The sequence below is a fragment of the Sitodiplosis mosellana genome, unplaced genomic scaffold (assembly GCF_009176505.1).
Source record: "Sitodiplosis mosellana isolate CC-2019 unplaced genomic scaffold, AAFC_SMos_1.0 Smas_scaffold_1, whole genome shotgun sequence".
Taxonomy (NCBI): Eukaryota; Metazoa; Arthropoda; class Insecta; order Diptera; family Cecidomyiidae; genus Sitodiplosis; species Sitodiplosis mosellana.
This window is the reverse complement of record NW_022595244.1, coordinates 11,015,767-11,039,621: the sequence shown is the minus strand read 5'-3', so window position 1 is coordinate 11,039,621 and position 23,855 is coordinate 11,015,767. Positions and strand designations below refer to the sequence as shown.

Genomic DNA, 23,855 nt, shown 5'->3' with positions numbered 1-23,855 from the left:
TATTTATTCAAACGCTTCCCGAAGTGACCGATTCCACGGTTGGGCTGCCTTGAACGGTTTGGTCAGCGACAATAGAGGATACGACGGCCGGAGGAACAACAGCCGGTTCAACTTCTTTAAGCGATGGACTAACGACTGTTTGTTGAACTGATTCATTTCCTTCGACAACGCCTCCAACCACACCGTCAACAACGAACGATGGCACAACTGACGATGCTACAGCTGAGGATGAAACTACCGGATCACCTGAGACAGCCAATGGGATGGGATTGCTGCGGGCCACAATAACGGATGGCACGACATCAGCAACGACAGGAGCTTTATCATCCAAAACTGTCGCTTCTGTGGAAACAACGGGCAGCGCACGATTATCCTCAACTGGTTGGAATGTAGGAACGACACGATTTTCTGGTACGGCATCTACAACCACCGAATCGGTTGGTTCAATGGAATTGCTTTTGCCTTCAACTTGTGGTGTTTGCTCAACGGTGGCCATCACGGGAGGAATTTGTGAGAATTTCTGCACATTTTCCGAGATCACTTTATTCGGCTGCGGATCGTCGGGCTGGGCAACATTCGAGCGTGATGATAAAACAACGGGCACTTGTTGTAAATTAAACACAGGATTGAGCGCTGATCCACTGAATGAACCGAAAACCTGTGGTTGATCACCCAAAAAGAATAACCGTCGATCGGAATTCAATGGAACGGTGGACGCGGGTGTTAAATATGAATAGAAGAATTTCTGTTTGCTTTCACTTGGCGTTGGTGTGATTTTCTCCTGTGATACTACTGGTTCAGGAGCGAAAATGGATTTGGTTGCATCGGCTGTGGTTGCTGATGTTGCTGATGTTGCTGCAGCTGTCTGTGGCTTATCCGGTTCAATTGCATCCATTATCTGGCTCGCATCATCACTCTGACTCAGTCCATTGCCAAAATTGATGAAATAGTTTTGAATCGTCTCGAAAAATCCCGCGTTGCTTGAATCATCTTGACGAGTTGTAACATATTGATAGGATGGATAGACTACCACATATTGTCTGGTAGGTGCTGATTCTGACCTAATGAAACGAGTTTTATATGGTTTTACTTTCAATAATCAAACGACTTAATGATCATCGACAAATCACATTAACCTACTTTGTTAGTGGAACCGGTTGAATTTGTTGAATCGTTGCCGGTGATTGTACTTTAACCGTCGGTTGCAATGCGAATTTCGGCAATTCAGGAGCTAAGAACACATATGGCCTAACTGGATACACAGACACTGGCAACGCTGTGGCAACTGATATTGCGCTTAGAATCGATAACCACGAGATGAACATCTTAAAATGGAATGAATTGGTTTTTGGTTCTATATAATTCAATAATACGTTTGAAAATTCGAAAAACAAATGAAATAACTTCTCAAATAAATATCAATTTTCGAATAAAATTTTCACTTCTATCCGCGAAAAATTATGAAAGATAGCAATAATGCACAAAATTTACATTCAAATAGTAATTTTGTAGCTGAACAAAAGGAAAGTTCACTGAACTATGTACCTTTGTCGATTGAACAGGAGAAAACGGCGACTAACTCGTATGCGAACAGAAAACTTAGTGCCAACTTCACCGGTTGGCGTTGTTCTTTTATAAACTCGGTCGAAGAACCAGAATTGTTAGTTTCAGTGCCAATTTATTTATAGCTCATTGGTTTGTATCTGCACTTCTTTTGACTATTCTTTTTTCCCTTCATACCATAGTTCCGAATATGCGCTTTCAATTCGAACAAACAAAGAATGTATACCGATGGCAAATGCATCATCCTTTTTTTCGTTATTGTTGTTGCTATTGAACGGCCAATCGTGCAGCGCATGTGAAAATCCAGTTTTTTTACAAACATTGTTTTTATCACAGCATTCACCTTGAAATAGTACCAAGTTCATTTTCATTTGTCGCTCGCGCAATTTCTCGTTTCAGACACCAACTGACGCACAACACAGCGAAATGCCGCATTGAAAGCGAAACGAATGGATGAAGAAGATGAAAGAAAAATTAAAAGTGCTTGCAGCAATGAGCCAACAGCCACTCGAAATGCGATCATCGATTGCATGCGCAATTTTTTTTTCTTCTTTTAGATGGACAAACATAGAACGAATCCATTAATGGTGCTACAACTATCTGTTTATGCTCACATTTGCACACTTGCCAACCGTTTAACTGGCTGAAGCATCGGTCATTTCACCGTTTTTTTTTCTGTCATGTTCAATGCATTAATATTTATGATATTTGCCATTCTATTATGGTCTGGCTCTTAACATCATCCCGTTTATTGCATCTACATTGCGCCAGACATTGCAAATTTTTAATTTTACTGGAGGTGAAAAACGTTTTGTATTATTATTAGTAGCCTTTTTATGGTTTATTTACTTTAGAACTATCAAAGCATTTTCGCCGAAGTTGAAGAATAAATATTTTTCTTCGACATTATTCCTTTTCTTTCGATTGAACATGTCAACTGATTTCAAATGGCAAATGGGTATTTCTTTTATTGTTATTTCCAATCCTTTTGCATCGTCTCTACTTGAATATGTGTTCTTTTATCGATTTTATTCCTTCTTTCTCTGCGGATATTTTATTGTTTGAATATCTAAATCATCAGAAGAAGCCAACAAAAGTCATCTGCCGTAGATAGTTTATATTAGTCGTCTGATAGAGGTTGGATAGTTAATGGGAAAACAATTCAATTTGATACATAATAAATTGCGGTTTAAGATGGGCTCCAAATGGCGATATAATAGAAAGTTGAATGACATCACAAAGCTATATACAAGTTACCAGGTGTTTTCTGTAGATATGTCTTTTATCACTGTAACTACAGAAAATGCATTGAGTAGACAATTTGATGCATCCATCGAGTTTCGTATTTGATTTCCAGTCACTATCTTCTTATAACAACATGGTCGTATTATCAGCTTTTTAATCTGTGATTTGTCCGATGATGAATAATGTTTTTTTTTCATTTTTTCATTACAATTTAAAAAAATTGTCTACTGCTTGCTTAAAATGGGCTCCTGAATACATTGCCCATCGATTCGATACAAAAAAAAGCAGAAGCAGAAGCAAAAGTGTAGAGTTTTACCTATCCGCAGGGTTTTTTTTATCTCAGACAACATAAACTGAGTGTAAGTTAGTTGTGAACAATAATTAACTCAATCAGCAAAACAATCTCTAGTTATAGCTACCTTATGATCTTGTGTTTCCGGAGGCGAAAACATCTATCATATTCATTAAAGTTCGACATGTGATCAACAATTGAGCAGTTAGGAGCCTTCGTACTGGAAAATCTTACTCAAAACATAAAATAAAAGAAGATTTTTCCTAGAAATTTGCCACAATAGATGCATTTTATTTACAGTAATATATACACTCATAATTCTTTAACAATTAATCACAATAATAAGTATTTTTTAATGTACCTATTGTACATTGTACATTGGCCACAATATTTGTTTCACATTTGTACATTCTGAGTCAAACTCATACTCAAACAAGCACATAATAAATAAAATAACGATTTTTTTTCGTTATCGAAGTAAATCTCAAATGGTGATATCATTGGCATGTGGATTGGAGTTCAAATCGGTTTTTATCGTATTTGTACTTTTCATTGATTTTATACCCGATATAACCATTAACAAGAAATACAGGATACCGACGAGTGACAGGAATCCACCATAGACATTCATCTGTTGAATGATATTCAATTGGAGTGAAAATGAATCGCTCACCACGACAGCGGTCAGGATGCTTTGCAAACAGTATGCAAAAAAGGTGTTCACGCCAAATATCAGCCCGTAACTGTCTTCGGGTAGTTGTTTTGCAATTTCAGCACTGAAATCCGCACGATTATTAGACAAGAGAACGAAATTTTGATGTAAAATTCAAGTCGTATACCTTGATATGGTGATTGTAAATGAATAAAACATGTAAAACATCATATATCCTCCATAAGATAAGAAGCGATTTGGTGCGTTTGCCGTCACAAAAATAGAAGCGCTTGCACATAATGACATCGCACACAGTGCTAAATATATTTTGAGCTTTGTATTCAAGTAACTGGTGTGAAGTCGACTAGCCAATAGAGCAATACCAGCACTCAATAGAGTTGCAACAGCTTCAACAGCACCATTCCACATCGACTGAAATTTAAAAATAAATTAACATGAAACAATTGCCGGTGATAATTAGTTTAACAAGCAAAATCATCACCTCTGGCCGATTGTCAATTTGAATCCACACGAGCTGCACATAAGAGAGAAACTGCACACTTGCGCACATTCCGCATGCATACCAAATGCTCCACAGCACAACTTGTCGATTTGAAAAGGCGCATTTCAATTGTTTCCACATCAAAAAAATGGCCAACCGACATTTATCATATTTGACTTGTTTATCATTTAAATTACACTGTAAATTACTACTACTCTCCTGAATGATACCGTCTGTCAATGATTTATTTCGATAGAAATAAATGCTTTCCTTAACTCTTGGCAAAAATACTGCGATTGAAGTGGCTGCGATTTGTGTAGCCAATGTGAAATAGTTCAATGAATGTACATCCATCAATTGGAAATGAAAAAGTAGCTGTGACGATAGACCCGATGTGAATCGTCCAATTAATAGCGCCGCTCGTGTGTGTGACGAAACAGATAAAAAATATTCTTTCGATACTTTGGCATAGATATATGCGAAATAGGCCACTTCACACGTGGAATACAGCGAATAGAACACTTCAATCAGTTGAGCACCATGGAATGATTTTGTCCATATTAGAAGCCCCGATGTTACAGTGCCTGCCAACCCAGTCAGAATGATCATTGGCTTGTATCTGTATTGAAGAGAAATGAAGATCTTAGGCTTAGAAATGTTGTGACCTTGAATCATTTTCAGTGAACTATTTCGATTACCTCAGCCAGTCAGTAAAAAATAGAACCACAATTGATAATACAAGATTTGAGTATGTCGCTATTGGGTATATGTAGCGATTTAACTAGAGAAGAGAAGAATAAAAAAAATTAACAAGAAATTAGATATCCAGGATCGGAATAATGAATCTAATGGAATTGGAATAAAGAAAAAGCCTCACTTCTTCACTCGTCACATTTCTATATGGTTCCTGCATATAGTCACTCACAAACGGTTCGGATGGTCGAATCTCTTTGAGAAATCCGAAAAAGCACAGCAACAACGATATATGATACCACTCCATATTTACTTCAAACCACTTAAACACGAACTAATTTAACAGCTATACTTAAAAAACTGAACCAACGCCAACGAAATTCAACCGAAAAATGAATCCACGCCGAACGATTGGCATTTGTTTTATATTGACTTTTTATTGTTGTTATGTCATTTCATTCAGAATCATAGGCTCACTGTTAAATCACGACATGACTATTGAACAATTGCTTATCAGCTGTTATAGTTACAATTTAATGGACCACATGCGTACACATGACAATTTGGCTGTATCACCTCTCTCATTAGAATAATATTCGCAATTTACTGTCAAACTGTTGTTGTCACAATTCAGCAAAGTACGAATCTCGATTTGGTTAAGTACTTTTGATTGGGATGGGATAATAGAGAGTTCAAATAGTAAACAATGGGAAATGTGTGGGTATGAATGTGAAATTTTCTTTATCTTCATTTATGTATTAAACATGAGTTTACGTTGAATTTTCGCAAAATTTCAAAAATTTCAAATTGATTTTCATTCAAATGGCCCACTGAGACTCACTTTCTAATTGAAGATTCTCCAATAGCAAATTTTTTCCTGAACAAACAGTTGCAATTTCGAATTCAGACAGACACAAAACATTGGGACAAACCATAGCAAACAGAGATTGTGACAAATGGATTTGACAGTCCATTGACATCTAATGAGTTTGTATAGTATAAATGACACATCTTGTATTGATATTGATATAAGTATTTGATTTCTTATTGTGCAGCACAATCATCTGATTAAAGCCTTTTTTTCGATTAAACAAATAATTAACGGCGTCAAGGCACACACAATAAAACGGCTTAGATAAATGAGCACATCAAATTGAATTGAGCGAAACGAGACGGCACCGCAGTTCTAATAGTGAAATATGTGCAATTAGTGCATTTTTTTGCATTGATTCGAGCTTACTGATTCCATTGCAATTGCAATCGCGATCATAGTGCGTTTTCTGAGTTTCAAATAACGGTGCCTTTTTTCGTAAATTTCGTTTTGTTGTGGAGGAAAATTGAAAAAAAAATGTCGTGTTACTTTAAGCATCAGCAAGAGACAACCATTACCATTCCCAGTAATGTTGATGTAAATGGTGAGAATATCCGCCACTTGGTTTTGACAGTTTCAATTAGAAAAGCTAATAATAAATTTATTTGATTTACAGGAACTACGTATTACAATATTCTTGTTTCAATCGGCAGTGTGAATTGGACGGTACGCCATCGATACAAGGAGTTTGTTGAATTACACAATAAACTCGTGAATGGGCAGAGTATCGGACGGGATTTATTGCCACCGAAAAAGGTACTTTGACATTTCCCATTTGAAAAAAAAAAAATTACTCTCCATAAACTGGATTCGAATTTTGTGGTTTTATTTCAAGGTCATTGGCAATCGTTCACTTCAATTCTTGGAACAACGACAAAAAGACTTGGAAAAGTATTTGCAAAAGGTGCTATTTTTTCTGCAGCATCACATGTGCCGCGATTTTGTGGAATTTTTGGAGCTCAACAAATACGATATCGTTTATTTGCTACAAGATTTAGCAAACACATTCTTTCAGCAATCCGAACTTTTGTTGCAATTTTTTAATAAACGCTACGAATTTTCGGTACTAGAATTGCATGCCATTTCGGAAAGGTTACGTTTACCGTGTCCAGCGAATGATACCGTTGAAAATATTTACGATTTCACTCATGTCGTTGATTTTTGCTCACAAATCGAACGGCTCACTGTGCGACCAAGAAATGTAAGTTGTGTTCTGGAGTTTAACTTTTAAGTGTTTGAGTCAAATTTTAGTTCGATTTGAAGGAAGTAGTGAAATCTTTGGAAATAATTTTATATTTATTTTTCAATTCTAGAAGCGCATCATTGAATCTGCATCCTTTTTCGTGAATCAAAATTCATCGATTGGCACGAGCAATATCATTCCAAGCAATCTAAAATTTGATTTAGTCGCTTTCAAGACACTGAAAACGCTGCAAGTGTTTGGGCTGAATGTTGAAAATATTACAAATATGGGAACATTGCGACAGACAATACAGCAATTGGCCTGGCACTCAACATCAGTCACTCGAATCAATGAGTTTTTACTGTGTGATTGTGTGCACAAAAACGATGCTAGCGATGATAATGTATGGCCAAATTTAGAGAATATCAATTTATCGGATAATAAGTTGAAGGTAATCGATACGACCATTAAATTGGCGCCAAATTTAAAAACACTCGTTTTGGACCAAAATCAAATTCAAACCATCGAAAATCTAAGCGATTTGCCATACTTGCAAACGCTTAGCCTGTGTGAAAATCAAATTTCGCAATGCATTGATTTGCATTTGCAATTGGGTGGCAATTTGATGCATTTGAATGTGTCACAAAATAATTTGCGGTCATTGGAAGGCTTTCGAAAACTATTCACTCTAATCAAATTGGATGTGAGCTGCAATGCAATCGAATCAATTGATGAAGTCGACTATGTGGCCAATTTGCCATGTCTTGAAGAGCTTATTCTCACTGGAAATCCAATAGCCGGCACAGTTGACTACAGGTCTCGAACGTTGGCTAGGTTTAATGATCGCATCAATGACATTTATTTGGACAATGAAAAGGGAAGTGCACATGAGATCGACACAGCGTTGGCTTTGTCCGCGCTTCGACAATCCGAAACGCTTTCGGCTTTGATGCGACAATCTCAAATCACCCCAACCAAAACCACTCCATCTGATGCTGTTTCTAGCAATGCATGTGATACAGTCATAGCGTCCACATCGACAACGAACTCAACACACAGCTGAAATATGTTGATTTTATATTCGCTAAAATTGGAGCATTTATTCATTTCTATCGTTATGCTACCACCATTCTTCAACTCACCAAATGTTGAATCATGTGAATCTCCGTATCTTCTCATAACCTGATGAATGTTAGTTTCGTACTCAAATTAATATACTTATTCTGAGATTCCCCTATTTTGATTTGTGTCTATTTGATATATTGTAAATATGTATGTATATAAATTTTGTGAAAATATGTAACGGTTTCTATTAAGCCAATAAAAAACAAATAAACCGATTTTATTCGCAAAAACGCAAACCGCATTCAAATGAACTTGGTACGATGAAGTCATTATTATGAAATCAATAGCAATGACGCAGCATTTTGAATACGCGGATTACACTCTGATTTACAACATATTTGCATTCAATGCATACCTAGACTGGTGGAATAACTCGAATTGTAAAATTCAAATGCAATAATCAAGAGCTATTGATGAATGCCCCAACTGCTTGAATCGTAAACGTGACAGGTCCAGGCCAACGCTCCTGTTTTGGATGCGAAACATTTATTGATTTAAATAAAACTTTAATGCAAAACACAGGTAATTCAAGGGTTATAGTGTTTTTTTTATTTGCTTTCACCGAATTACATGCCGTTCAATATTTGTTTTTTCCTATCCACAAAAGTCCATATGCAAGCAGATTTAAACAAAGTGATTGAAATATATGAAAAAAAAATACATTCACAAGATTAATTGAGGTCGTTTTTGGGTTTATTTTGTTATTTCATTGATTTCCAGCTCATTGTCATTTGTAGCAAAAGTTGCGGCCATTGTGTGTTTGATTTTAATAAGCAAAATATCTATTCCTCTCTATACGTAGGTATATAATATATATGAACATAGATTTTACAACATCATTTGAATTAAGAGAATTGAATTTCATTAGAATTGCACGAACAAAACGAAAAATGATTTTGGTTCTGGGGTTTATTTTTTGTTTCTTCTTCTCAGATTTCGTTCTCCAAAACACATTGATCACAGAATTTCGACACTAAATTGTGAGTGAATTGTACATATATCTATCGGGATTTCGAAACAACGAAGCAATTCTAAATTGCACCAAACAATATCTACTAGCTTGTGAAACCATTTTGTGTGGGGTGTATTCGTGCCATCTATGCTTGTGCACCATACATTAAATTCATTTTGTTGAACTGTTTGTTTTTCTTTTTTTGTTTCATTTTAAATTCTTTGTCACTCACAAGCAATACCATCAAATACAGAAATATAACATTTTTTTCATAATGCAATTTTGTGACATTTCACGTACAATAATGATATAATCTAAGGGGTTCTTATATATGTATGTCTTTTTTTGGTCAGTTATTTTCATTGTATAGAGATGTTACAATTGTCTATTAATCGCGTTGCTGTTTCTTTTTCTCCCAGGCCATTTGCATTGACCAAATGCTCAATGGTCGCATATAGCCCAGCGAACGGAAGTAACGGCCAACGAAAAAGGCTTCTGGAGTTTCATAATTCATTCCAAAACGTTGTGATATCGATTTGTATAGGCCGCCAGCTGTTTGGAATGCCTCATCGACCATTCCCTGTGAACGAATAACACAAAACCAATTTAATTTAATTTTTTTTCATCAGAAGAAAAAGTATCGATTCAAGTTTGGTATTTTCAGTCACAATAAAGTACACATATAATGTCACATACTTCGTAGAGCATAGTTGATGCCAGAGCGTACGTCACACCAGTCCATACTTCTTCACTTTGAATAGTGGTGTAATCAACATGACCCGGTTTGTCCAGGTTTGAATTCAATACGTATCCATTGACAGCACCCAAATTTCCATCACAAACACCCATAACATTATTATCATAGATTGTCTTTAATGCCGTACGAACGTTTTCCTTTGGGAACACCTGGATAGTGATTGAAACGTTGGAAATCAATAGCAGCATTAATAAAAGATTGAACAAAAACGTTGAATAATGAGTAACATGTTCAACTTCAGAAAGTAAAATATCACGCAAACTTACGTCATAGTCGAAACCACAGCACCTCAAATACCAATGGCCACATAGTTGATCTGCCATGACGACAGACTTTTTCGAACTGCTCATCGTGTCAAACTTGTAGTAAGTTTTATTCCAAAGTTTTTCTTCAAAGGCTTTTTTACCTTTTTCCAGTATTTCCGAGTATTTTATGCTATCTTCAGGTTTATCAACCAAATTTGCCATGGTTACAATACACTGTAGCGCCGCCAACCACAACCCGGCGCAGTATGCACTCGGCCCGTCCATAACCCATGTATCTGTGTGTGGCAGTAAGCGAAACTTATTTTTTTTTCTATTCGCAATCGTATGTACAGCACAATACTAACCAAATGTTTGATCGGGTGATCGACTATTTTCAATCAAACCATCGTTGTCTTTGTCCCATTCGAGTGTTTTCTCAATCAAAGTACTACAAGCCGGATACATTGCCTTTAAATAAGTCAAGCCGTCCATTAAGCAAAACTTTCCGTTGCTTCCATTGATATAGAGTGAAGCCGGTTTCTTTGTCTTTTCATTTTCGGGCGATGATATTTTATTGCGATTGTCTTGAATGTGCACATTCAAATCGAACACACTGTCCTTGTCAATGAATTCAATTGATGTAAACTTGTTGGGGTTTGATTGTGCCGACTTGGATAATCCGCTGAGAATTTCAAAATCTCGATACACTTGGAGCACAAATTTCACATTCAAATCACGCCATTCAGCGACATCGTGAATTGGATATGAATTGATCAGGGTGAATGGCTCCTCATCGGGATCGCCCAAATCATGTGGAATGGAATTCGGTACTTTTCTACTCGTCGATTTGCCATCGTACAAATGCTTACGCGCTTCTGGTATTTCCATACTGATGCTGTCACGGAAGTCAAACTGCATGCTTATCTGCAGATTTGGCCAAAGGCTAGCTAATGCATGTGATGCATAGTAGTGTACGTCGTAAGTGTTGTACATTCGATACTCATGACCTTCCAAATACGCGAATCTTCCGTAAGCCAATCTAAACGAATGGTGAACAGAATAGGTATTGCGATAAAATATAATTTTTTATTTGTGTTTTTCAAAATATCGAATTTTACCTTGGATCATTACAATCAATATCGTCCGTTTGCTCGAATATCAGCCAAAGTGAGCCACCGTCAGCAATGTAGTACAATTCATTGAATATCGCACTCTTATACCATTCTGGTAGTTCAGGATCGTTAAGTACTGGCTGCTGCCAATTACTTATCGTCTGTTCCCATCTCTCGTAGCTTTCCAATGCGTATATACAAATATTATGAGCGGCATCGCCATTTCCACCGAAATATTTAGTATAGTATCTGTGCAATGACAGGAAATGAATCGAAAAATTGCCATTAAAGTGCCATATTTCATTTGACATGCTAAATAAAAATACTCCACTTACCTGGTGTATTCTTTGATTTTCTTGTGAAATTGTATTTTTGGCATGTCCCATGCTAGCGCAAACTCCAAGTCGGTGCTGGACTGCGGCATGACCTTTACCTCACCACAAATAGCAACACCAACATCCTTGGCTGTTTGCAATCGTAATACAACAAAACAATAGAAAATGGATAGTAGAAAACTATAAATTCGCCACAGTCGGAATCAAGTTACCTTTGAGTTTTTCATCGTTGCTGGCTTCGGTGAGTTTACCATTTTCAAACAGGTCTTTCCACAATTTTTCACCACTGCCACACGGATCGAATTGCGTACATGTTGTTACATTATCATTGGTGTCATTATCACCTTTGCACGCAACCGCATATGTGCACTCCATGCCGACAATCGTCTGTTTGATACAAACCGATTTTATCGATTCGCTATCTAATGTCGTTGTCACCGGATTGCCTATATATGTGTTAGCGTTATATATAAGCGAAACCATTTCAATTTGATGGAATATAAATAAATTGAGTGTTAATTGTTTACTGACCTTCGGCGTCTTGTTTTTTGGTACCAGTCCCATTTTTAAATGTGAACGTAATTGATACGCTTCGCTCTTCATTGCCCACATTTTCCACTGTCCAAATGAAAACGGCGCACGGCAACGATGAGTCTTTGTACTCGTGCGGGAGAAATGGCGAAATTTGACGGCAACATAATTTAATGCCATGCTCGCTGAGATCGTATTCAGACCAAGCGCGTGGATATAGTCCTGTGTATCTACATTTGTTCGCATCCAAATTTGATTCCCAACTTGATAACGATGATTTTGGTCGTCTGTTGTGGACGTATATAGATAATTTACATGGATTTATATTCTATGGAAAAGTGCCTATCATTGATAGGCTATCAATGGACTCATGCTTATGGAGCCAACTGGATAAACTCTTTCAAAGTTCTGGAGATAGCATTAAATGAAACTCTGTGCAAACTCTTCATTTCTTCATTTCTTGTTAGCAGTTTATAGAATTGTATATTCTGCAAAGTCAGTCTACAATTCATAGCACAAAAGTTCTCGTGCAACAAAAACTTATTGTGGTCGGTTTGTATTCAAGCCATGGCACGAAAATGAAATGAAATTTCAAATATAATTTGTCATATATATATATATATTGCAAAAACACACGCTTTTCATCGACACGAAAATGGTTTTTGCGTTTAGCTTCACGCATAACTGTGTATCTTTCGCTCGCACTCCCATTGGGTGACTTGAGAAAATGACTCGTTATTTACTATAGCAATTAAGGAACTAAATGTGGGCCATAATTTGACTTGCCTCGCGTTAGTTAGTTGGTATGTATGGAATGAAAAGAGAGGGCAAAATAAAGAAGGCAGGCGAGGTAAAGGGAAAAAAACGCCGTACATCGGAAATTGCATGGAATAAAACATTAATCGAATATTGTAGACTGGATGACGCCATCGAGTTCGAGTTTGCAAGCTGTTATAAATTTATTTTATTTCCTTCCATGTTCGCACAGGCATTGAGTGTATTTTTGGTTTTCGTCACTCCTTCCGATACGTATATACAATACAGGCACGATTGTAACACTCATAAAAGCAACCGTAATAAAAAAGAGAGAAGCGGAACGCACATCAAGCAATCGACCGACCAGCCAGTCGAGTCAACCAGCCAGCCAGCCAACTAGTCGAAGCATAAAAGTTGTGTGTATGTGTGTCGCTTGAATTAGTGGCACCAACATAAACTGAGAACGAAATTATTGATTTTCTGTTCGCTTACAGCTTTTGCTCTTTCATTTATATGCTACCTCAACAAGTATCCAGCGAGAATCATTCGTTCGTCATGAATTATGAAAATCGACATGATTTTTTTTGTCGTGTTCTATTCTGTTCGACTTTATACAATTAAAAACACTCACTCGTAGGTAGACAATAGACTTTGAAAAATTGATTTGCCGTCGGCATCACGGATCGTTATGATGAACTGATTGGCATGGACGACATTGTATTCATAAATTCCTGGGCGCATTTGAAATCGACACCATTCACCAGCAAACCCACGGCCCATCGTTCCACTGCCAATACCACCGATGGGTACACCGTAAATCTGACGCGAATGCTCCACGTAATTGTAATCCATCACGCATTTTCGACCTTCGCGCGTCACTTTTGAGTAATACATCAGATATCTGGGAATGAGAAATTTTGAATAATACATGAAACATAGTATTGTTGTTGTTGTTGTTGTTGATGATGACAAATTTTAAATTCCAAGAAAGTGTCCAAAAATGATAGAGAAAAAGAAAAAACGAAAATAATTTATTAATCTAAGATCGTACGATTTGGGTCATTTACAACTTTTAACGAACTTATCTTATCATATTTCATGCTCTATCAATTAAATGACGTAATCATGATCGCTGCCTGAACAAAACACAGACACATTTCCTCGCTCTATTTATATTGTCGAATATTATTTATTCATCAATTTTACATATTTTGCTTGGTTCGGCGAAAATTGTGCAATACGTAAACGACGTTAGTTTGTTTACATTTTATAGACTTGGACAATCCCATAATTCATGTCATCATTATTGCCATTTGTTGGGCATGTGTGATGAATGTGGCATGTGGAATGTAAAATAGAAGATAAATATTTTTCGTGATTGCTCTATAAAATGTGTTGGTTGTGTCAGTGTTCGCGTATCCGGAAAGTCGTTGAGTCAATGCACTTGACAAAAAAATGACGAAGAAGAAGAAGAAGAATAAAATGACGGTGTAGGGTAGGTTACAAAAGAAAATCCTTTCAAAACCGCTCACATCCAATTACTCAAACAATTTTTTTTCTTTTGTATGTATGCACGGGTTTGGTTTCATGACGGTGAAACGTTTATTGTATTTGTCAACGGAGGAAATGCTGTTGTATAGGATTCGGATTCGGGTTCGGATATGCATTTGTGCAAATGTGAAAAAGGGTGAATGACACTTTGCACTTGGTACATCGCGCGGAACGACTGTGGGCTGGATGGGAAAAAAACACCCATTTAGTTGAAAAATGCCGGAATTATTCGTTTTGTATTTTTTTGAAGTGTGAGAGATGAATGTCATTTATGTCGAGTTTCAAAACCCCTCTCTTAATTATTCATGATTTGCGATGACAAAAAAAAAATCCAAGTCACGAGTGAATGAAAAGTAAGCCCGCTAGAAATTGTCAAGTCATAAATTGAATGACACATATTAAAACAACCACGATATCGTCCATAAATGTATCTATAAATATCGTTTTATATTGATGATGTTACCTCCATGCCAGTGGAATGAGTGGCAAACTCTGTCGCACCGATGGTCGTATGTTTTGTGTACGTTTCTCTGGATACTTGTGATTGAATTTCAATTTTAGTCCATATTGTGGCACGGCCGAAGGCAATCCAGCCGATATCAAGTCAAAACTATGCGTTTTTTGTGGTTGGTCATCACTAGCGTTAGTATCCTTAACATTATCCATGTCATTTTCAATTGCAATTCCATTTGTTTGACTCATTTCCTCCCACACAACAATTATTCTAATTAGAATCACTTGCACACGATATACGCACAGACACTGTTTCAATCAAATTTCGATTGAAATTGATTCAATTACACCGATACCGATGCGTAATTTAGTAACTTTTGATTGATGAAACTGGTCCACGATGCGATTTATGGACAGCAAAATTATTAAAATTCAGTTTTTTTTGTTTTACACAAAACAAGAAGACAATATAAAACAACATAAACTGAAGTGAGCTACTGTGCGTTTTCGGAACAAATCGAATCAAATGAAAGACACATTAATCCAACCGCACGCTATGACTGTCACATTCGCTCTGGCAGCGCTAGTGTTTGTGGCGTACGGTTAACGCTTTGGCATTTTTCGTAGTGTGACGAAAGAGAAGCGCGGTAACGGAACGTGTATGCGCACAACGTGTCCAACCACCATACATTGATTTTTCCGCATGTAGTTGTGCAATTATTTAGCCGGTCTATGGTGTATCTGTATCGTGTATACATACACTTAGGCTGTTTTATTTATAGTTTGACGATGGAAAGAATTCATTTGTATATAGTTGAAACAACTAGATGCATGAACACACAAATCAATAACAACATGTATAAGCGAGCAGACTGCTAAAACTGTTCGTATTCCAAACTGTGTAATACGAACGACAAGGCATATGTGTGTCTTGGCAATTTTCCTTAATGAAACTCACTTACCAAGATTGATGAGTTTTGTTGTTTTTTATTGCTCCGTGTCATTGTATGCAATGGTATGTTTTTTCTTCTTCCTCGACGATTCTGTATTCTAAGTTGGCCCATTTCAATCAGCCTAAATATTGCGATAAAAGGGCAGAGATTTTGTTTAATTGGCTGATAGTGCTGAGCTACTTGTTGATAAAAACTGTTGATGATTAATCGATTTCGATTGCAATTCCAGTTGATGTAGGAAGAATAGCACATGGCTTGCTTTGGTTTCAGCTGGTTTCAGCAAAAAATAAATGATAAAATGACATACGCACACATACAGGTGGATTGAGGAAGGTTCAATGGAAATGGAGTTTTATTTTGTTCAAGGTTGAATTTGTATACATATGTTATAAAAAGTTGTGTCCTTTTTTTTTTCTTTTAGAAAAATACCGCATTTTTACGTGCATTTTCTTTATCACAAAGAGATTTTATCTTCATTCATGCTACAATTAAATCTTTAAAGTGATACTTTTTCTCTCTTCCGCTCCTTCGAAATGCCCCTTGTTTAAATTCCAAATTAAAATTTGTGATTATTTTTTAGCTCGATAAGCTTCGATGCATTCAATCAAATGGCATAATACGTTATCAATCAAATCGAAGGTATTCTGACCGATGGCAAGCATTCGCAGTTGATTCTCCTCCGACATATCCATGTATTCGCTGTCAGGTATTTTCACTTCACACTCAACGCCGGCAGTCTTTTTCTCTTGAATCCGTTTCTCTTCAAGTTTGTAATGAGCTCGTGTGCAATCCAACGATGTTCGCAACGTTTTTAGGAACTTCTCTTCAATTTCACTCATATAATCCCAGATTTGTGTTGCATTCTTTTTGTCGCGAATGGCTAAGAAACGAAGCATATTCAATGCGGCCATTATCAAATCGTTGTGCTGTAAAATATCCGTTTCAACACCGCGGGGCATTATGCAAATGCGATTAAGCAATAGCCATTTGAGTTTTTCACCTCGACAAAATACCGACACTTCGGGCTGTGCATTGGCATCGACCGCGTTGATTTGGTCGGCGATGACATTCTTGTAAATGGTCACCAGTAAACTTCGGATTTTATTATTTGTTGTGCTTTCGAGCAAATGTTGGATGTGAAAATATTTTGCGTTGATTGTCTTAAATATGCCGATGTACTTTTGCAACAGATCCACACCCAGTTGACTGTTTCGGCGCACTTGTGTCGAGTCCAAGACTCCGATGAGTTTTGTGGCGAATATTTTGTGAATATCCAAATCCAATGTGTCATCATCGAGCTTTTCATCATGTAGATTTTGCAAAAGTTTAGCGGCCAATCGGATTCCTTTAGTGTGTAACGTTTCCTCTGTGCCGGACAGGAGATCAGTGGCAAAATACAGGCCCATTTCCAACAGATAAATGCCACGATAGATCTTCGGTTTGCTTTGTTCAAACAGATTTTCCACAAACAGTGCATAGAACATAACGGCTAAGCTGGTGATTGAAACTTTAGCGTCCAGCAGAAAAATGTCCAACGGCATAAACGAGTATTTTTCTGGATCATCCGATTCGGAGAAGACATACGGCCAAAGAGCACGTCGCTGACCATATACAATCAATTGCAACGGATTCACCACCAATTTGGTCAAATGGTGTACGAGGGACGTCACACATTGGCGACTGTAAATATTTGTGAGTGTAACTCCTCTGTCGTTTTTAGCATTCGACGTGGGATCAGACAGATCGAGGTATGCAAATGGGATGCCAAACAGCTGAATGATGAAACATGCAAGTATGTTTCGCTGGGTCAGACCGTTGTTACGGAATGAAGTATTATTGGCTGGCTCATTTTCAATGATTTTATCCAAAATCGGTTCGTAGAATTTTATCATGAAAATATAAAAACTGACTATACGCTTAACCTCATCTTCTTCCTCCAACAATTGCTCCTCTTCATCGTCCATCCGATTGCGAAGCTGTATCGACAACGGTAATTCACTTGCATACTGTTGCACGGAATTCAACACCCATTCCAGAGCACGTGAATTTTGTTGCGGTTGCTTCAATAGCAGTGCTTGCAGCGCCTTTAACACTGACACAACGGTGTTGTCCGTTTCGGTCGAATCGATTATTTCAAGCAACCCAAAAACCGCATCTGACTCATCACATAGCGTGGCAATTTTAATGAGAATCTTTTCGCATGCATTGTGCAGCTCAAAATTTTGCGCTAAATTCTGATCAGTTAGATATTTTACGACTGTGGTTATTAATTCAGAACAGTTGTCGATGACATTTCTTTCGTTGTCACCATTTTCGATGAGTTCCAGCGCATCTTGTGATTGTTTGTTCGCGAGCAAATCATCCAAATGAGTGGAAAATTTTTCCTCAGGCGGTTTCAACGTTTCAGTAACCATTGCATCCATTCAGATTGACCACACTAATTGCAACGATGAAATATTCCAACTTTTCAGGCACCGCCTTTTCGATTTGTTTTTTTTTTGTTTATATCTGAAACAAAACCCGAACAGAGGTTATATTTTACACGAATTCAATATATTTTGTAATGTTCAATCATTTCCAAAAATTTTCTACTGATTATTTACTTTAAAAACAACAATAAAAAGACAAAAAGAACTACTTACTTTATGATCAATGAATACAAAATTGATTCCAACTAACTCCGTTCGGCTTTTGGCTACGCAATACTAATTTGACAGAATCATTCTCAAACATTTATCAGTTGACAGTTCATTGCATTTTTTGTCCCAAACATGACACTGTCACAAAATATAAACAAATAGACAGGCCGGTATCACATTCATGCATGATAATATAGCATTTTATTGAAATTCTTTCAACAACACTTGATAAACAGCTTAATAATCAACTACATTTTTTTTGACGATTTTACTTCAATACATCGATGTGTGCTGAATGGAAGACTCTCTCTCTCTACTTGCTAGTTGTGTGAATAAATACTTTGCACTATGTTAAAACTTTTTCTTTTTTCAAATGTATTCATATCGACTTTTTGTTACTTTTTTTTTATCAGAGACTTTTGTAAAATTTATTGTTTGAAAATGTCAGAAAAATCTGCGATCCAAAAGTTGATTTGCCGTATATGTTATCTGTAGCATTTGAGCTCAGCTCAAGAAATGGACAGATCAACTCTAGAAATGTGTACTATTTTCAGTATGTGCTCCAAAATCCCCATTTGCAACCTACGAATAAAAAATGATATGCGCTTAAGTTGATTTGCTATCAATGGTTTCTATCAGAAATATTACCGCAAAATTCTTTCCCATAATCTCGGCATTCCGCTTACGTAAACGCTTGGCGAGAGGCGGTGTGAAGAGGTCGGCGTTAATGATTGTTCGGTTTTTATCAGTATAGATTGTCGGCTCACCGCCTAAGTTGAATGATTCAAGAATCACACTGACGATCCATCCAATGATAAGGGATAGGAAAAAGCCAAGCGGCGCATACCACATGTAGGATATTTTGTATAACCAGAAATATCTGAAAAAATGAAACGAAAAAATGCATTAGATGTTTGTCGGTCGAATGCCAATAAAATTCACGTTTTTACTCAATCTCTGTTGCATTGGTTGGTGCGGGTGTGGTGATAGGTACAGGCGTTGTAACCAGTGAAGGAGTGTTCGGACACCCGTCCTTTGAAAAATTAAGCGTTGGAGGTAAAGGCTTTGGACTAAACCCAATCCACAGAACAAATACTAAACTAATTATGAGGCCAGTAATTGCACCCTGAAAAATGGAAAACACATGGTTTACTCAGTTCCAATACAATGCGAATGTCGAAGGTGTAATGCTCCAGTATTCTTATTTAAGTAGAAATGGCTTTACCCGTTGATTTCCTCTCAATGTGAACATTCCTAATGAAAACATTCCCAACAATGGGCCACCAACAGCTCCGAATATTGATAGCGAGAGTTGAAGAATTCCTCCAAAGTATTGCGCTAAAACGGCATTAACAGTTTAATAGTATTCTCTTTGCTCTAACTCATGAGCTCAAGTGCTGTTTTACCTAGAAAAGCAACACCAATACAGACTAATCCATATAAAAAGGCGATTATTTTCGATGGTAAAGTTGATTTCGTTTCTTTAAGTGGCTTCCCTTTTATATATGAGTACAGTGGCTATAAAATTCGAATTGAATAAAAATAAAAGGTTTTACACTTGTCTACAGAGGAAAAAGAATGAATTCATTTTCTTACTTTAATGTAATCCTCCAGTGTGACAGCGGCTAGCGAATTCTGTGCAGCTGAAACTGAAGATAAACTAGCGGAAAAAATGCCAGATACAAATATTCCCGATAGACCCGGCCAATGACCCATCGCATCGACAACAAATCTCGGCATCAGCTGTAAATCATCAGAATATTTCAGTGTTTTCTAATTACAATTTCTGAATGAGAGCAACTGACCTGATCTCTCGATGTGATGTCTCCATGCAAAAGTGGATCACATTTGGCATAGTATGCGTACAAACAAAGACCACTGAAACAGGTGCTCAAGCTGAGCAATGATAGAATGGGCCAATTTAAAAACATCGCCTTCTGGGATGCCTTCAAATTCTTAACCGTCAACATGCGCTGCACTTGTGTTTGATTGCACGCATAAATTGTGGAATATGTGAAAAAACCACCAATGATTAAAGAGAACCATGTGTGACGCACGGTTGGATCCAAGTCGAAACTAAATGCAAATAAATGTCAACCATATTTTAGAAAAGAACCACTTTATAAAGAGTAAATCGCAATATTAGTTTTACTTGAAGAAATTCAATCGACCACCTTCCCGCGAAATATTCCAAATTTCACCTATTCCACCAACATGAATGGCCGCAGCAATGATGACACAATAAATAGCAGCAAACATAAGTAATGATCTAAAAAGAAAAATGATGCAAAAAAATGTGCTCTTTTCAAGTGGACGAGTTCACTTACTGAAATACGTCAGTAACAAGGACAGCTTTCATGCCTCCGATTGTCGAATAGAACGTGCAAACGAAACCTGAAACATTCATTAAAACATTAGACAAAAACTCAAATTGGAACTACATGAACTTAAAAAGATTCAAATGAATTAATTTCAATATTTTTTTACCAATAATCAAAATGGAATTTTCTTTTGAAATTCCCGTAACCGCTTCCAATGCTAATGCTGGGGCATACAGGACAACTCCCATGTACAGTATCATTTGAAGTGAATACGTTATTGAGGCTATAAGTCGCGTTGTTGCTCCAAAACGCTTTTCTAAGTACTGTAACGCGAAGACAAAAAATATGTATCAATGAAAATATTGAAGAAATATTGGATTATAATTTATGATGTTTTTTTTTCAAATTCTTGGCCACAACTTACCTCATAGGCGCTAGTTGCTTGTAATTTGTAGAATACTGGTAAGTAAAAAAAGGCTGATAGTGCGGTGGCAAATCCATATGAGAAGTTGATAACTGCAAAAAGAAGGAAAAACATTTATTTAAAGTTGAAAAATCGATAAACCGATTCAAATTTCAAAACAAAGAAATAATATAAAACGAACCAACAAACAGAATGCCGTAAGTGTAAATCTCAGTGGACAATCCAAGCTGAAAAGAGGAAAAGAAATCATAATAAAACGATTATGTTCGCAATTGTTTTCTTTCTTGTTATACCAACCAAAGTAATGGCTGACATAAAACTGGCCATCAAACTGAATGAAACTGGATATATGGAGACTCCGCCGTCTGCGAGGAAATATTCCTATGAAATAAATCGAAAATGAAGCGATTTATTGACCATCAAAATAAAGTTAATCGGAATAAATTATCGATATACCTTCGTTGTTTTCTGTTTACCACCGGTGAAGCGATAGTATAATCCAATACCGGCTGATATAATCAGCATAACAACCAAAACGAGGTAGTCCCATAACGAAAATGTAGCCATTTTTACAAGAGGTCAGGTAGCTTTGTTCGATCTAAATAAAGAAAATTTCTTTCTCATTCCAGTTTTAATCATGTTTTTAAAATTTTGCGAAGAAGCAAATAAAATAATTGGCAAAATGGAGAAGAACTTTGGACTTTTCCAAATTTCTTCGATTTCTTGTTTGCTCACGCGTATAGTCAAGTGTACAAGCCAGACGAAATGCGATGATAACAAATTCAAAAACACAAACTTCGAAAAACAATTTTGGTTTAGCTTATACGAGAAAATATTCAATAAAATATGCTTATCACGCTATTTGCCATTGTTGTAATAAGGTGTCGTTACAATATTTTACAACTTGATAACCGATCGACATTGTAAACGTTCTGTAGATGGTTTTTGCTTTGAATTGTTTTAATCACGCGTTTTAGTTTAAGCGTTCTCACAGTTTATCATTCTAATCATTTGAAATCACTTATTAATCAGAATCCAAAGTGAAATTGTTGGCTTTATCTAAAGGTCTGATTACTTAGACGGAATCTTTTCTTCTAACTGCTATCTTCGCTCAAGTTATTAAATCCAATGCCTATTGGCTTCATTGCTGGCCTTATTTTTTTTATAACTTCACTGTTTATTCAAAGTTTATGATTGTTAATTTGAATGTCGTCGTTCCTTCGTCAATCATCGATCGGATTGCGTGTGTGAAATCGCATATGCACTAATTAAAATTTGATCAAACAAATCAATGAACGGAATTTTATGGATTTGACCCATTTGTTTGACCGTTGAAAACGTGACCGTTCTTACAAAATACAATCAACAATTATTTTTAGATGAGAATTGTATTTCTCAACACACATTCTGCCGCAAATCAACCGAAAAAGTTGCAATGATTACTCACAATGTTTCATGGGTTGCAGAGTTAAATTCTAATTCAGTTGTGCGTTCATCGAACACATAGAAAAAAGGAAAAACACAAAAAAACAACTCGGAATTTCGTCTAATGTTCTAGTTGACAGTGGCATCGAGACAGTGATATGTTACTGTGCTCATGTCACCGTATCGTCTGACTGATATCCAATGATTTTTATGCCGTTTTATATCAACATGTACAAGCGGCAGCCGAACAACCACTGAATCATACGTCGTTTGTGACACATTCGACGAGCATGAGCAACGCACACACTGCTTCAAACATCAAAACATGTACTTAACACTTGTCATTATCGCGCTGTCTCTTTCTACAACTTTCGCTTGAGTACAACTACCGTAGAAACGGTACAGCTACTATGATACCAAAAACACAAACAATCGAAAACGTTGGAATTTCTTCAACTATTGGACAATTTTAAAATGGAAAATTTGTCCTGCGCTCTATGTGAATCAAGGCGGAGCCAAGAATTCGGATTTTAGAGAAGAAGTGATGGAGAAATTTTGGAGAATTATTACCAGAGTTGGGATTTTTTCGAAGTAAATTCCATTCGGTTTGGACTCTTTATTTAAATGCCTTTTCAGTTTCATTTAATTACTTTGAATCCAAATTAAAACCATTTTCGATATTCCATTAAATCGTTGCCTATTTCCTTTCAACGCCTTTTATATCATTCGATTGATAACATATCATTTTTTTTCTTCAAATGTTCAGAAGACATAACGTTTCCTAGAAAATGAAACGATTAAGTCTATAATTTGTTGATTTTTATACATCAAAGCAATTACAATCAAAAATGTATTGTGTGATGTATTCACTGATATCATGTACTGCCATTATCGTAAGTTAAGCTTTTTGGGATGGTAGTTAAAAAGCTAAATCCACATCCTTCACAATTTTTAGGGTTTCTTTCAATGATTGATCATCTTAATTTTAGTAAGACAATTATTATTATTGATGACAATTCGAGAGAAAAATTGTCAACGAGAGAAAAACATAAAATGAAGCATATACTTCGTTTTATTTTCCAATGCCAGTGAAAAGTATTTAAGGATTGGTTTTGATCCATTCTCATTCATTTTGTGAGTGACCGATCTCTGATAGAAAAGTGTTTAACTTGTTGAAAAGCCGCCTTAAAGATCCATCCAAAGCAATGGACTTTAATAATCCAACTGAATTGTACATCAAGAAAATTTCGAATTTCATGTGCTGTATTTTGCGAA

The 23,855-nt window shown here is 36.5% G+C and overlaps 5 protein-coding genes across 8 annotated transcripts; 1 reads left to right on the top strand and 4 right to left on the bottom strand.

The window, feature by feature from the left end:
• On the bottom strand, nt 1-1,685 carry LOC129574433 (uncharacterized). Its single transcript, XM_055456488.1, has 3 exons — nt 1,546-1,685; nt 1,141-1,325; nt 1-1,061 (listed from the first exon to the last, which is right to left on the bottom strand). The coding sequence occupies exons 2-3, from the start codon at nt 1,323-1,325 to the stop codon at nt 8-10; spliced, it is 1,239 nt and encodes a 412-aa protein (XP_055312463.1). The 5' UTR covers nt 1,546-1,685; the 3' UTR covers nt 1-7.
• Nucleotides 1,686-3,357: 1,672 nt separating this feature from the next.
• On the bottom strand, nt 3,358-5,564 carry LOC129574431 (thiamine transporter 2-like). Its single transcript, XM_055456475.1, has 5 exons — nt 5,132-5,564; nt 4,953-5,035; nt 4,255-4,873; nt 3,940-4,184; nt 3,358-3,876 (listed from the first exon to the last, which is right to left on the bottom strand). Exons 1-5 carry the CDS (start codon nt 5,252-5,254, stop codon nt 3,585-3,587), a joined length of 1,362 nt encoding a protein of 453 aa, XP_055312450.1. The 5' UTR covers nt 5,255-5,564; the 3' UTR covers nt 3,358-3,584.
• Nucleotides 5,565-5,919: 355 nt separating this feature from the next.
• Nucleotides 5,920-8,356, top strand: LOC129574430 (nischarin). The gene is made up of 4 exons (XM_055456458.1): nt 5,920-6,362; nt 6,435-6,574; nt 6,654-7,019; nt 7,132-8,356. Exons 1-4 carry the CDS (start codon nt 6,296-6,298, stop codon nt 8,062-8,064), a joined length of 1,506 nt encoding a protein of 501 aa, XP_055312433.1. The 5' UTR covers nt 5,920-6,295; the 3' UTR covers nt 8,065-8,356.
• Nucleotides 8,357-8,652: 296 nt separating this feature from the next.
• LOC129574401 (non-lysosomal glucosylceramidase) lies at nt 8,653-15,938 on the bottom strand. Of its 2 annotated transcripts, none has more exons than XM_055456415.1 (10): nt 15,781-15,938; nt 13,446-13,715; nt 12,059-12,345; nt 11,740-11,973; nt 11,528-11,657; nt 11,199-11,441; nt 10,446-11,119; nt 10,102-10,376; nt 9,775-9,984; nt 8,653-9,658 (listed from the first exon to the last, which is right to left on the bottom strand). In XM_055456415.1, exons 2-10 carry the CDS (start codon nt 13,706-13,708, stop codon nt 9,467-9,469), a joined length of 2,508 nt encoding a protein of 835 aa, XP_055312390.1. In that variant the 5' UTR covers nt 13,709-13,715; nt 15,781-15,938; the 3' UTR covers nt 8,653-9,466. The 2 variants fall into 2 exon arrangements, with proteins under 2 accessions (XP_055312390.1, XP_055312381.1); XM_055456406.1 differs by lacking the exon at nt 15,781-15,938 and adding an exon at nt 14,829-15,491.
• A 153-nt stretch (nt 15,939-16,091) lies between these two features.
• On the bottom strand, nt 16,092-22,863 carry LOC129574413 (putative sodium-dependent multivitamin transporter). Of its 3 annotated transcripts, none has more exons than XM_055456443.1 (16): nt 22,603-22,863; nt 21,612-21,753; nt 21,453-21,536; nt 21,337-21,382; nt 21,156-21,247; nt 20,898-21,054; nt 20,738-20,804; nt 20,563-20,679; nt 20,216-20,486; nt 20,007-20,153; nt 19,817-19,928; nt 19,636-19,748; nt 19,361-19,536; nt 19,059-19,290; nt 18,414-18,992; nt 16,092-18,279 (listed from the first exon to the last, which is right to left on the bottom strand). In XM_055456443.1, exons 2-15 carry the CDS (start codon nt 21,720-21,722, stop codon nt 18,942-18,944), a joined length of 1,776 nt encoding a protein of 591 aa, XP_055312418.1. In that variant the 5' UTR covers nt 21,723-21,753; nt 22,603-22,863; the 3' UTR covers nt 16,092-18,279; nt 18,414-18,941. The 3 variants fall into 3 exon arrangements, with proteins under 3 accessions (XP_055312418.1, XP_055312410.1, XP_055312402.1); XM_055456435.1 differs by lacking the exon at nt 22,603-22,863 and adding an exon at nt 21,891-22,559; XM_055456427.1 differs by lacking the exons at nt 19,059-19,290; nt 19,361-19,536; nt 19,636-19,748; ... (9 more) ...; nt 21,612-21,753; nt 22,603-22,863 and having other exon boundaries at nt 18,414-18,974.
• Between the last annotated feature and the right edge of the window lie 992 nt (nt 22,864-23,855).

Coding starts and splice junctions, on each gene's coding strand:
- LOC129574433 (XM_055456488.1), bottom strand. CDS start 1,325: ATGTTCATCTCGTGGTTATCGATTCTAAGCGCAATATCAGTTGCCACA. Junction 1,062..1,140: donor CAACCGGTTCCACTAACAAA/GTAGGTTAATGT, acceptor TCGTTTCATTAG/GTCAGAATCAGCACCTACCA.
- LOC129574431 (XM_055456475.1), bottom strand. CDS start 5,254: ATGGAGTGGTATCATATATCGTTGTTGCTGTGCTTTTTCGGATTTCTC. Junction 4,874..4,952: donor TTTTTTACTGACTGGCTGAG/GTAATCGAAATA, acceptor TCTTCAATACAG/ATACAAGCCAATGATCATTC. Junction 3,877..3,939: donor TTTACAATCACCATATCAAG/GTATACGACTTG, acceptor TGCGGATTTCAG/TGCTGAAATTGCAAAACAAC.
- LOC129574413 (XM_055456427.1), bottom strand. CDS start 18,194: ATGGATGCAATGGTTACTGAAACGTTGAAACCGCCTGAGGAAAAATTT.
- LOC129574401 (XM_055456406.1), bottom strand. CDS start 15,067: ATGAGTCAAACAAATGGAATTGCAATTGAAAATGACATGGATAATGTT. Junction 11,974..12,058: donor CAAAAAACAAGACGCCGAAG/GTCAGTAAACAA, acceptor ACACATATATAG/GCAATCCGGTGACAACGACA. Junction 11,442..11,527: donor AAAATCAAAGAATACACCAG/GTAAGTGGAGTA, acceptor GTCATTGCACAG/ATACTATACTAAATATTTCG.
- LOC129574430 (XM_055456458.1), top strand. CDS start 6,296: ATGTCGTGTTACTTTAAGCATCAGCAAGAGACAACCATTACCATTCCC. Junction 6,363..6,434: donor CAGTAATGTTGATGTAAATG/GTGAGAATATCC, acceptor TTTGATTTACAG/GAACTACGTATTACAATATT. Junction 6,575..6,653: donor ATTTATTGCCACCGAAAAAG/GTACTTTGACAT, acceptor TTTTATTTCAAG/GTCATTGGCAATCGTTCACT.